The sequence below is a fragment of the Hemiscyllium ocellatum genome, chromosome 36 (genome assembly GCF_020745735.1).
Source record: "Hemiscyllium ocellatum isolate sHemOce1 chromosome 36, sHemOce1.pat.X.cur, whole genome shotgun sequence".
NCBI classification, from domain to species: Eukaryota; Metazoa; Chordata; class Chondrichthyes; order Orectolobiformes; family Hemiscylliidae; genus Hemiscyllium; species Hemiscyllium ocellatum.
The window spans coordinates 2,796,772-2,811,101 of NC_083436.1; the positions used below are offsets into that span (position 1 = coordinate 2,796,772).

The following is a 14,330-nucleotide window of genomic DNA, read 5'->3' on the forward strand; positions in this document are numbered from 1 at the left end:
ATATTGTTTTGTATTGGTAACACTCCTTTGATACTATTATCTCGAGTCTTTGACCCCTGAGTTGTCATTACACCACTATGTCCACTGTCTCTTGATTTCCTTACTGATTAAAAATCTAAATAACTCAGCCTTAAATATATTTAATGACCCAATCTTGACAGCCCTCTGTGGTGGAATGCATTCCACACATTTACTACCCTCTGGAGCAGAAATTGCTCTTCATTTGTCTCCCATATGGGCAACACCTTATTCAAAGATTATGCACTCTGATCCTAAACTCTCCAACAAGGAGAAATAATCTCAGCATGGCTACACTGTCAAGCCCCCTAAGATTCCTGTAGATTTCAATAAGATCATACCTCATTCTTCTGAACTTCAATAAGATTAGGCACATGCTACTCAATCCCTCCTGAGAAGAAATTCCCTCTATACCTAGGATTAACTTAGTGAACCTTTTTTGGATTGCATCTAACGCCAGTATATCTTTCCTTCAATAAGAGGGCCGAGGCTGTTCACAGTATTGTGGTATGGTCTGCTGATCGCCTTGTATAGTTTCAACAAGACTCCTCTCTTTTTCTCCTTCATTCCCTTTGAAATAAAAGCTAACATTCCCCATTACTCAATGAAATTAAGCTCAATTTAATTTCTTTAATGAAGCTACCATAAAATGTGCCATAAGGTAAGCGGAAGTCATTGATGGACACTGTGTTAAAGCCCAGCAGAATAAAAAAAAACTTTTTGATTATCAACAAATTGAATGGTGTTTAGAATTATTGTTAGACGCAGCATGAATAGTAATACAATCTATATTGCCTTTCAGCTATGACTTTCTAATTCAGTTTCCTGTCTGATATTATCTTATAAACCTCTATAAGGTCACCCATTCTTGAGGGGTGACCTTATAGAGGTTTATAAAATAATGAGGGCCATGAATAGGATAAATAGGTAAGGTCTTTTCCCTGGGGTGGGGAGTCCAAACTAGAGGGTATGGGTTTAAGTTGAGAGGGGAAAGATTTAAAAGGGTCCAAAAGGGCAATATTTTCACACAGAGGGTCGTGCTCTGTGAATAAGCTGCCAGAGGAAGTGATGGAGGCTATATAATTGCAGCATTAAAGGCAACTGGATGGGTATATGAATTGGAATGGTTTAGAGGGATATGGTAAAAACAAGGGCTGCAGATGCTGGAAACTAGAGTGAAGACTAGAATGGTGCTGGAAAAGCACAGCAGTTCAGGCAGCATCCAAGGAGCAGGAAAATCGACTTTTCGGGCAAAAGCCCTTCATCAGGAATAGAGGCAGAGTGCCTGCAGGATGGAGAGATAAATGTCAGGAGGGTGGGGGTGGGGGAAGGTAGCAAAGAGTACAATGGGTGAGTGGGGGTGGGGATGAAGGTGATAGGTCAGTGAGGAGGGTGGAGTGGATAGGTAGAAAGGAAGATAGACAGGTAGGACAAGTCATGGGGATGGGGTGAGGTGGGGAAGGGGAAATGAGGAAACTGGTGAAGTCCACATTTCCAAACTTCCAGCTCAGAACTGTCCCCATGACTTGTCCTACCTGCCTATCTTCCTTTCCACCTATCCACTCCACCCTCCTCCTTGACCTATCACCTCCATCCCCACCCCATTCACCTGTTGTACCTTAGAGGTATATGTGCCAAGTGCGGGCAAATATGACTAGATTAGATTAGGATATCTGGTCAGCATGAATAAGTTGGACTGAAGGGTCTGTTTCCATGCTGTACACCTCTATAACTAAGAATTGAAACATACATCCAAATTCCTTAAAGTTCTCAGATTTTCCATTGCTTGATGTTATCTCATAGGTCATGCTAGAACTCAGCTGAATTTAGGAATTTTAAAAGTTGTATTAATATCAACATAACTGACCAAGTGCTATGGAAACTTCCCAAATTAACTAAATTCAGTAAAACCATTAATGGATTTGGATAAAAGAACACCTGAGATGGAACACAATGTCATGTAAAGGAAGCAGGTTGGAGTGTTTAATGGGTATTTGATCATTTGTTCTGTTATGGATGGCTCTGAACATACCTTGAAAGGTTATTACTGAGGGAGGCCATAAGCACCACCCACAAGGATGATAAATGATGGACTTGAGAACAGAACAGTTTGGGATCTCAAAGAGATAATACTGACTATCTGGTCCTCCTTAAAGTCTCCATCACAATGTCTATTATGTTCATAATTGTTTCCTTGCAATAAACGATATCGTTATAAACACATGAGACTTTTCTCGACAATCAGGAAGTGATTTTTCTTTACAAGTAGGCTTTGCAGTTTCCTACACTTAGAGAGAATGGTGGCAGCAATCTTCTTCATGAGCAGATCATACAGTGTATGTTGCCCATATAAAATAGCAGGTGGTTATGCAGATTTTATTTAAATGCTTGCACTAAATATTAAGCAGCAGTGTGAGACCTTTAGGCTCAACTATAAATCACATGCTCACGCAACTCTGCCAGCAATGCAAAGCACCAATTATTGAAATTGCTGGCAGAAAATCTTTATGGCAATCCTTAACAAGGAAGGATACTGCAGTGAATGGTTTAAATGCTGGACATTTATCACAATTGGAGACCATGGGCACAGAAAAGGAAGTTAAGGTCCAGAAGTGAAACACTAGTCCTAAATTTCAGACCTAGGAGAGCACAAAGGCAGCAAATAAAGTTGGGCAGATTAAAAGCCTAAGCAACTCTTATTAAATGGGGAAAGAAAATTTGGGAGGTTGTGGGGAAGGTAGGAGATCACTTGTAAGAGCTTGATCATTCAGTAAATCTGTTAGAGGCAGGAATCGGTTAATAGGCTATGACAACAATAATTATGCAGTGAAGCCAAAGAAAAGGTGGGAATCCTCCACTTTAGTCACAAGACTTCAGTAATGCAGCTAACAAGAGCAGGCCGGCTTTAAGAGTGAAACAAAGTATGTCAAAATAGCAAAATGTATTAATACATAAGGAAAAAATTATATTAAAAATAGTACTGCATGGAAGATAATGGGGACTTACTTTTTACAATTACTTTATTATTCATTCAAATATCCAAATATTTAGAGGAAAAAAAAATCTATGGATTCTTCCATTTGCAGAGCCACCAACTAATACTGGACAGAATGTGTATGGCATAAGTAACATCAATTGAACTCTAAAATATTAAAAGGGATCTGGTCTATGTCAGAGCACACCAATTACCATATTGCACAGAACTTTCTCAGTCTCAGGAGGTGAATTTCAGGGGAGGGTAGGAGCAATCTTTAAGAAATATATCCTACAGCAATGGTCCAAAGTGTTTGTGGAGGCAGGTCAGCACCAGGAGGGGATATCCACCTGGTAGTTGCGAGTAGCCAACTTACTGTTACACTTACCATTAAATACTGCTGTGAGCTTTTTAAGGTCACTGGCAGGATCTTCAAAATGGAAGGATTGGTGATTGTATTTTAGCAAATGGACAGGAACCAGTGAGTGGGAATAAGGGGTTCTTTCTCAGGTTTGCAACTTGTAACCAGTGGGCTTCCAGAATGATCAGTGCTGGGTCCAAAACTGTTTACAATATATGTTAATAAGTTGGAGGAAGGAAGTGAACGCACCATAGCCAAATTTGCAGGCAACACAAAAACAGGTGGAAAAACAAGTTGAGAGAGGGATATAAATGGTTTGCAGAGAGATATTGATAGAATGAGTAAGTAGGCAAAGAGTTGGAAAATTTAACGTTGTCAATTTGAAAAGGAGATGAAAAGAACAATATTATTTAAATGGAGAAAACTGCAAAAAGCTACAAGACAAAGGGACTTAGGGGGACTTGTGCATGAAACACAGAAATCTATAATCAGGAAGGCTAATTGAATGTTAACCCTTATGCCAAGAGGTCTGGAGGAGAAGAGTAGGGAAGTCTTACTTTATCTGAGTAAGATGCTGACATAACCACATAGAGCGATAGTCATGGAGGTATACAGCATGGAAAGGCCCAATTTTCCCATGCTGCCCATTTTTCTCAATTAAACTAGTCCATTTGCCTGCATTTGGTCCTTATCCCTCCATATCAATTCCCTTCAGATACCTGTCTAAATGCTTCTTAAATGACAAAATTGTATTCATTTCCACCATTACATCTGGCAGTCCGTTTCAGATGCTCACCACTCTCTGTGAGGAAAAGATTGTCCCCGGAATCTTTTTTGATCTCCCTTCACATCTTAAACCTTTGCCCTCTAGTTTTAGACTTCCTTGCCATGGGGATACTCTACCTATTCTATCTAGCTTCTGATAATTTTATAGTCCTCTATAAGGTCACTGTTCAGTCTCCTATGCTCCAGGGAAATAAGTCCCAGCTTATCCAACCACTCCTTATAGCTCAAACCTTCCATTCCAGGTAGCATCCTAATAAATTCTTTCTGTACTTTTCCGAGTTTAATAATATTTTTTCTATAGCAGAGTGACCAGAACTGCACACAGTACTCCAAATGCAGCCTCACTAACTGCGACAAGACATCAGAATTCCTCTATTCAGTGCTCTGACCGATGAAACAAGCATGCTGAAAGCCATCTTCACCACCCTTTCTACCTGTGACTGTACTTTCAAGGCACTATGAACCTGTAATCCCAGATCTCCTCATTCTGTAACACTCCCAAAGGCCCTACCATTGCCTGAATAAGTCTGGTCCTGATTTGACCCAATAAAATGCAACACTTTGTATCTATCTAAATTAAATTCCACCTGCCATTCCTCAGTCTACTGGGTCAGTTATAAAGTCATAGAGTCCTACAGCATGGAGACAGGCCCTTTGGCCCGAACTGGTCCGTGCCAACCAAAATGTCCGTCCACACTGATCCCATTTCCCTGCACATGACCCATATCCTTCTAAATCTTTCCTATCGATGCATTTGTGCAAATGCCTTTTGAATGTTGTTAATGTACCTGCCTCAACCAATTCCACTGGCAGCTCATTCTGAATGTGTACCACTCTCTGTCTAAAAATGTTATCCCTCAGCTTCCTGTTTATTCTTTCTCCTCTAACCTTAAACTGATGCTCTCTAGTCCTCCATTCCCCACCCTATCCATGCCTCCCATGATCTTATACCCTCTCAAGATCCCCCCTCAGTCTCCTACGCTCGAAAAAAAAGTCCCACCTTATCCAACCTTTCTCTATAGCTGACACCCTTGAGGCCTGACAACATCCTTGCAAATTTCTTCTGAGTTCTTCTCAGTTTAATAACATCCTTCCTCTAGCAAGGTGATCAATGCTGAACACAATACTCCAAGTGTGGCCTCACCAACATCCTGTACAACTGCAACATCATTTCTCAACTTCTATACTCAGTGCCCTGACTGATGAAGTCCAATGTGTTAAAAGCCTTCTTCACTGTCCTGTGACTCCATTTTCAGAGAACCCTGCACTTGAATCCCAAGGTCCTTCTGTTCAGCTGCACTCCTTAAGGTGCTACAATTTTCCATGAAACTCATACCTTGATGTGACTTTCCAAAATGCAAGGCGTCACACTTATTGACCTCCATTTGCCATTTGTCAGCCCATTTCCCCAGTTTATCAAGATCTCACTTCTTTTCCAGATAACCACCTTCACTGTCCACTACACCACTCAATCTTGGTATCATCCAAAAACTTACTAACCATAACTCTTAAATTCTTATCCACATTGTTGATATAAATGATGAATAACAGTGGATTCGGCACTGATCCTTGTGTCATACTGCTAGTCACAAGCTTCCAGTCTGAAAAGCAACTCCCTACCACCACCCACTGTCTTCCATCGTTAAGCCAATTTTGTGACCAATTGGTATCTCTCCCTGGATCTCATGAGGTTTCATCTTACTCAACAACCTACCATGCGGTACCTTGTCAAAGGCCTGAAATACTGTGAGCAGTTTTGATCCCCCTATTATTTCATTGGAGGCAGTTCAGAGAAGATTCACTAGGTTAATCCTCTGACTGGAAGGACTGCCTGAATGAGCACAGGCTAAAGAGATTAGCATTTATGAGAAGGAGAGATGTTCTCACTGAAAGATATAGGATTCTTTAGTAAACACTGAGAGGATGTTTCTCCTCATGGCAGACTCCCATCAGAACACAGCCTCAGAATTAAGGGTTACTAGTTTCATACTGGAGGAATTTCTTCTCTGAGGGTTGTGAGTATTTGAGACTTCATGTTACAGACAGCTGTTGGGGCAGAGTGCTTGTGTATATTTAAGGCCAAGATGAATAGGTTCTTGATCAGTAGGGAAATGAGGCATTATGGGGAAGGGTAGGAAATGGAACATAAGTAATATTGAATGGCAGAGCAAACTTATGGGGGCTGAATTGTTCCTATTTCCTATAATTTTATACTCTTATTGAAAGAAGCTCATCCTTGAGGATTAAGTCTGGAAGATTGCTAGAGATAGCTTGTCTACATGTTGTGGAAGCAACATTAATCAAGGCATTCTTGCTTTCTATCTGGAGGGCTTAGCTGATCATATGTAGGAGAGTTTTGATTAACCGTGAGCTCTGCATGATGTAAGGCTGCTAGTTCTCTAAAAATAAACAATTTTTTTTTGGGAAGTTTTACAGTGTGCAGGAGCAAATGAGAGGTTTTGGACACCTACTTCATCAGCATGTACTATGAGTCCTTTAACAGAATATCACAAAATGACATGATGGGCATGCTCTCCAAAAGGATGTTTGAGGTGGGAACCAACTGCCCAAATGTCAGTAACACAAATTCAGTTAATTGTTGGAAAACACAAAACTTTCTAATCAAGTATGAGTTGAACAGGTTTTCCTTCTTTCTTCTGTTCTGATCTGTTCCATAGAACTGTTTGTTAAGTCCATTGAGAATGATGTAAGTATTAAATGGGTGATTATTCAAACAATCAAGGCATCTATCTGGTTCAGTAATGTTGTCTTGTGAAGGGCATCTGCCACAACAATATCATTGATTCTTCATTGCCTTTTGGGTAATAAATGCTTCCCTAAACAGCACTATCCTCATTCCATGAATAAATTTTTAAAAATGCTCAAGTTGATGCCTGTTTGTACATGGACTGTGGCATTGTTGTATGTTTGGATTAATCATCAGTTTGCAGATTGGTCAGCATCCACAAGCCTCTGTAGGAGTCATGGTATAGAAATAAGAATGGGGCCACTTCTCTCTAATCTGGCTCAACCAATCTTTTGTCCCCTTTATTGTCAGTTCAGATTACCTAAAGTTCCTGGGTACTTGCTTTTGAGGGATCAGAACGTGACCTAAAATCTGAAAGGAGTGTATAGTAAAATAAATAAAGTGTATAGTCAAATAAAAATCTATCACAAGAACCAATGCTCCTTCTCCAATGTAGTTTAGAACTGGATTCTCAAATGTAAAGTGTTTTTGGTACATGTCACAGATTTGGCCCATTCTTCACTCTTACACTGTAGTGATCACTTGAGCCTTCCACTTGATCGAGTGATCAAAAATAGACTACATCCACAGGGACACAATTTACAAACATTTAGATACAGGGGAGAAGTCCATAACCAACATTGCTGTCATCCTTTTTGGCTACCTCTGTGTGTAGCTACATCAAGCAGTGCATGGAACCTCAATCTGTGCTGAGCTTCCACCTGACTACTGTGTTTTGAAGGAGGAGTCAAGCCACATTGTCGCAGCTGCTTCAAGTATTTAAACCTTGTCATACTACCTGTCCGTTTTGAAGATTTTATTGCAGACAAACATCTTTAACCACAGTCCATCAGCACGTACATTCCTCAAAATACTGTGGGAAAATGAGATAAAAGATCCTGTCGAATGGTTCCCTGTGTAGACTGCCAACAGTGAATGTGTCATGGCCAGAACTTAAAAACAAGTACAAGTTCTGAAGAAGAGTGATATTGGACTCAAAACATTCACTTTGTTTCCCTCTCCACTAATGCTGCCAGACCTGCTGAGTGGCTTCAGCATACTTTGTTTTTTTATTCACCAAGATGTAGCTTGGTGGCTAATGAGAAAGCATGGTTGCTCAGTGATTAGCACTGTTGCCTTACAGCTTCAGGGACCTGGGTTCGATTTCACCCTCGGGCAACTCTCTGTGTGGAGTTTGCACATTCTTCCTGTGTCTGCGTGGGTTTCCTCTGTGTGCTCCAGCTTCCTTCCACAGCCCAAAGATATGTAGGTTTGGTGGATTGGCCATGCTAAATTGTCCACAGTGTCCAGGGATGTACAGGATAGTTGGATTAGCCATGGGAAATGCAGGGTTACAAAGATAGGCTAGAGGGATGGGTTTGTTTGGAATGCTCATCAGAGGCTGGTGTGGACTCAATGGAACAAATGGCCTGCTTCCACATTATGGGGATTCTGTGAGAAAGGCCCTTCCCATCCGATCTTTCCTGGAGTCTCACCATTTCTGCATGTTGTCCTTGAGATGGCTGTGGTGGTGAAGAGACTGTTCTGTAGAGGGTTTGGTGAGAGGTGGAGTGGTTTCTGTCAAGGTTCTTACAAAAATGCTTTGTGAAGCAGGACTTTGTACTCTATGCACTATTCCCAAGGATACACAGCAAGACAAACATCAACTATTTCTTGAAGGTTATCAACTGAGAAAGACACTCTTCAGTCTGATCAAAACTTCCTGATCTTCCAGTGCGTGAAATTTTCTTCAATAAATGTTGCAGACAGGCAATTTGTAAGATCCAGCAAAGGGACAAATTAAAGCTTGGGGCAGATGCTGCAGAGGCATAATGGGGAAAGGTCATTATCTAAGGCTATTCAACCATTGTGTACTGAAGAGCTAGAAGCTTGCAGAATCCCTCAGGCTTTGCATCTTACAAAGAATGTACATTATAAATCAAGAATATTGAAAATGTATTTAGGTACATCAGATAGCATGGTGCATTAAGGAAAATATTACATGTTTACACTTATTCTGATTTCTAATTCAAATTATATGGCTGTATAATATGGAATGCATTTTGTAAGTATTACGTGTATTATAAATATTTTGAATAAAACATGGTTAATGGAGACAGGTTGTGTGTTATTGTACATTTTGTTCAAATTGAAATGTTTTTGTGATATTTCCCAAAAATATTATAACCAAGGCACATTTTTGAAAAAAAGAATCAGGACTGCAGGGAAAAGGATTCTCGATGAGTTATCTTGCGGACATGACACACAAGTGGCCTTATTCTGTATTGCAACAATTCTATAATTCTGTAAATCTGAAAGGATTACAGTATCAGATTGTCTTTTAGCCCATTTTAAGTACACTTTAAAAAATCATACTAACCTGGGAGGAGGAAAGGTATGCAACCACAATGTTCTTTTATATGCTTTGATTTACATTCTTGTAAACAGCCATAAGTTGTATATGTGTCATGATGTTCCAGTTTTATGTTAGGATTACATTCTCCCCAAGGATACTCCTGGTTTACAGTCTGTAAATTACAGTAAAACTGATTTTTTTTTTATCATCTATACTGACCCAAGATAAACATATCCAGTTGCAACTTCAATGACACAGACCATTATGGGAACAGATCATTATTAACTGTTAGTGAAAATTGTATTTAACACTTGGTATTTATGAACATAACATAATAATCTTCTTTACAAAGAGCTAAAATCTTCTCAGAACACTGATAACATAATAGTTTAAAATTACCAAATACTTTAAGTAAACTAATTAAATGTTTTTAAACCAATTAAACCATGACAAACAACTTCAGCAGTACTAGCCTTGTGTAGCAGGAGGTAGGATTCCCAGGCTTTCAGTACTATCTCTTCAGCCCATGTGAAGAAAGAGAAGGACTAGGGAGTAACCTTAGCACTGCGGATATAGCAATAGGCTCACCTACTTGGAAATATTGTAGTACCAAAACAGGGAGAGACCTTATCTCTCCAGACAAGTAATAATTCAGCCTTGTAGCCTTTCTACTGATGACTTGGGCCCTAGATCTATTCACCAATTTACCTTGCCTCTTGCACCATGGCAGTCAACTCTGCTGCTTCTTTTTTTTTCCATGGCCTAGCTGCAGAGCTGTGCAGTATCTGCTGACCAGATATTGTAGACTGTATTCATGTTGCTATTAGCACATTGATGGAGAACAGAAAGAGCCACTACTCATTCTGTGCAACCATTTCAAGACCTTCCTTTGTGTGTGTGTGTGTGTGTGTGTGTCTGTGTATGTGTGCGTGTGTGTGTGTGTGTGTGTGTGTGTATATGTGTGTGTCTGTTTCCATGAGAGTTGCCTACAAATTATTCATTATAAATGAATCCAAACTGCCTCAAATGACATCCAAAGTCTTACAGATGGAAATTGGAAACAAGCCGAACTCTTTGTGGAGGTAGCATCCAACACCACTCAAGTATCCTGAGAAAAGCTCTAGCTCCATAACAATCACAGCTCCCTCCAAACAAGGGTGCTTATTGCTCAGGATGAGATTCAGAGATCTTGATTAGTCCTGAGTGCTGTCCAATATGGTGCAGCCAGGTTTTCGAGATGGTTTAGTGTTTGCAGACTGCATAACCTGATGCAGAAGAAGAGGTAGTATTTGATCAGGCAGAAAGTAAGAAAGACCCATTTCCTGGCAAGAAGATAAAGCTGGAGAAGAAGGTTCTCGGAAGCTTGAAGCCAAAGATGTTGGAATGCTTGATTGAGGATGGAAACTCTTATGCATTTAAGTTATTTATTTATTCATTTTATGTGTGTTTATTTATTTATTGTCACATATATTGAGAAAATATAATGAAATTTGTTTTGTTGCAACAATACAGCCATTTTGAGTTACAAAAATAATAAAAAAGAATTACTCAAATTGATTTCATCTTCTGAACATGTCCACAAACACAGCTCCAGGGCATTTGCAAGGTATCTGCATGGCTCTCAAGGAGTCCACATTTCAGGCTTATTGCAGCCAGGAGTTCTCACTCCAGACATTGCCATAGCCGAAGACCCACTGAGACCATGATGCATGCCTACCACAGCTAGGAGTCCACCACAGCTGATGACCCAACAAGTCCTCAAATGCAGGCTCCTGACCTGTTGCAGCTGGTGGTGCTTGCTCCAAGCACCAACATCGCTGCAATTGACACCCTGTCAACTCCATCTCAGCTGCCCTATGACGTCAGAAGATGAAGAATAAAATAAAAAGAAAAAGACAAGAAAGGAGAGAGAGAGAGAGAGAAAATTGAGCACGTGGGCTCAGAGCCCAAACAACAGGGTGTATCCTGCCCCTTTGAGATGTGGCTGAGATGACCGGAATCAGGAGAAGGGGAAGCAGTCCAAAAACTAACTGTGAGGTTAAGAGGATCCACAACGAAGTCAGAGAGTCATAGAGATTTACAGCATGGAAACAAACCCTTCAGTCTAACTCACCCATACCAATAAGACATCTGAAATTAATCTAGTCCCATTTGCTTGCATTTGACCAATGTCTCTCTGAACCCTTCCTATTCATATACACATCCAGATGCCTTTTAATTGTTGGAATTGTATCAGACTCCACCATTTCCTCTGCCAGTTCATTCCATACACACACCATCCTCTGTGTGAAAACGTTGCCCCTTAGGTCCCTTTTAAATCTTTCCCCTCTCACCTTAGACCTATGACCTTTAGCTTTAGACTCACTTATCCTGGGGAAAATACCTTGACTATTCACCCTATCCATGTCCTTCATTATTTTATTAAGCTTCTATAAGGTAACTTCTCAGCCTCCGATAAGACAGTCTATTTAGCCTCTCCCAATAGTTCAAACCCTCCAACAATGTTAACATCCTTGTAAATCTTTTCTGAACGTTTTCAAGATTCACAACAAACTTCCTATAACAGGGCTGCAGTATTCTAAAAATTGCCTAACCAGTCTTCTGTATAACCTGTGCAACATAACCTCCCAACTCCTATATTCAATGCACTGACTAAAAAAGCAAGCATACAAATGCCTTCTTCATTATCCTATCTACCTGTGACTCCACTTTCAAGGAGCTATGAAACTGGACTGTAAGATCCCTTTGTTCAGCAACATGCCCCAGGACCTTACAATTAACTGCATAAGTTCTGCTCTGATTTGCTTTTCCAAAATGCAGCACCTAACATTTATCAATTAAACTCCATTTGCCACTCCTTAGCCCATCAGCTCATCTGATCGAGGTCCCGTTGAACTCTGAGGTAACCTTCTTCACTCTCTAACACCAATTTTAGTGTCATCTGTAAATTTACGAACTGTAACTCCTATATTTACATTCAGATCATTTATGTAAGTGACAAAAACCAGGGAACCCAGCACGGACTCCTGCGGCACACCACTAGTCAAAAGCCTACCTGGAATTAAAAATCTACTGATGACCATGAAACTCACAGTGTTTTTCTGGGAAAGAAATCTGCTTTGGATTTGAACATAGGAGGTATAGTTAGTTTGCAGATGACATCAAAATTGGAGGTGTAGTGGACAGTGAAGAAGGTTACCTTAGAGAACAACAGGATCTTGGTCAGATGGGCCAATGGGCTGAGGTGTGGCAGATGGAGTTCATTTAAATGTTGGGCGCCACATTTTGGAAAGGCAAATCAAGACAGGACTTAAACACTTAATGGCTAGGTCCTAAAGAATGTTGTGAACAAAGAGACCTTGGAGTGTAGATTCATATTTCCTCGAATGTGGAGTCTCAGGTAGAGAGCCTAGTGAAGAAGGTGTTTAGTATGCTTTTCTTTATTGATGAGAGCTTTGGGTATAAGAGTTGGGAGGTCATGTTGTATAGGGAATTGGTTAGGCCACGTTTGGAATATTGAGTGCAATTCTGCTCTCCCTCCTGTAGGAAGGATGTTGTGAAACGTGAAAGGGTTCAGAAAAGATTGACAAGGGTTTTGGCAGCATTGGAGAGTTTAAGCTATAGGGAGAGGCTGAATAGGCTGGGACTCTTTTCCCTGGAGCATTGGTAGCTGAGGGGTGATCTTGTCGAGATTTATAAAATCATGAAGGGCATGAATAGGGAAAGATACCTGGTCTCTTCCCTGGGTTGGGGGGAGTCCAGAACTCAAGGGCATAGGTTTAGGGTGAGAAGGGAAATATTTAAAAGGGACCTAAGGGGCAACTTTTTCACACAGAGGATCATGTGGAATAAGCTGCCAGACGAAGTGGTGCAGGCTGATACAATTACAACATTTAAAAGACATCTGGATGGGTACATGAATAAGAAGGGTTTAGAGGGATATGGGCCAAGTGCTGCCAAAGTGGGACTAAATTAATTTCAGATATCTGGACAGCACGGACAAGTTGGACCAAGCTGTACATCTCTGACTCCATGTCACCCTTGCTTGATTTGGCCCAGGTTTGACTTCAGAGCTATAGTACAGAGCACCACCAAGATGATGTTCTTCTCTGGGTATTGTTATGTTCTTCTTTTACGTACAGCCACCAATCACACACAAGACTTAGTGAAAGAATAACATGGGCATTTGTTTGAAGGTAAGACATGGACAGATAATGTTTACTGGGAGAGTATTGTCCACCTGTTCTGAACTTCTGCTGCTTCATCCTAATGGTCAAGTCCTGAGATGAATACATTACATCCTGTTCAGTGATTCATAACTGACTGTAATTTAAAATATATGCCCTTAGAGGTGCAAGCTTATCATAGCACTACAGGGGAAGAAGCAGGCTACTGAAGTTTGTGAGAGGAATGTAAGTGACTCATAGGATACATTCTGAGATCCTATCAATTTCCAGTGATTGTTTTCCACACTCCACCTAATGCATTGCCTGTTGTCTGTCTCAGCTTCTCTGGCATCTTTCATCTATTCGAAACCTTCAATCACACTATAAAAAGTGCTGTTCACCAGGATCATCCACTAAGCCATTCTTCACAATGTTATTCTGAAAACAGTAACTTGTAGGCACTGTGCACCTGAAAGGGGACATTTTACGTTATCCATAAGATCACTTGGGGACATTCAGGGTATCAGAATGATCCTCTCTTCCATAGATTGAATATCTCATCGTTCCAGGGTCACACCCTTAGTTTTGTTCAACTCTTAGCTATTGTATGTCAAGGACAAGAGAGAAAATCTAATGAGGTGTCCATGTGTTGTATTCAAATGGGAGTCCTTTTCATCTGGTTCTTAATATTATTTCCTATTTGATATTTACAATGGTTACTGCAATTAACCTTCCGAGGTTTTGTTTAGCGTATATGCTGTGTCTGCCAATAGCTGGTATTTTGCACGCAATAAGCCACTTTTGGCAGCAATCAGCAAGTTACTGAAGCATTTCTCACACTCGATCCAACTTGATGCTTGCACGCATCCCTCACCATCTTGGCAATCTACTGCCATGCCCTCCTGACATGTAGTCCTCAGGTA

At 40.5% G+C, this 14,330-nt stretch overlaps 1 protein-coding gene across 1 annotated transcript in view; it reads right to left on the bottom strand.

The window, feature by feature from the left end:
- Positions 1–14,330, bottom strand: part of LOC132833272 (acid-sensing ion channel 5-like) — a 229,085-nt gene that overhangs the window by 69,428 nt on the left and 145,327 nt on the right. The window contains exon 6 of the mRNA XM_060851434.1: positions 9,266–9,413. Within this exon, the coding sequence (XP_060707417.1) occupies positions 9,266–9,413 (148 nt within the window). The remainder of the gene's footprint in view (positions 1–9,265; positions 9,414–14,330) is intronic.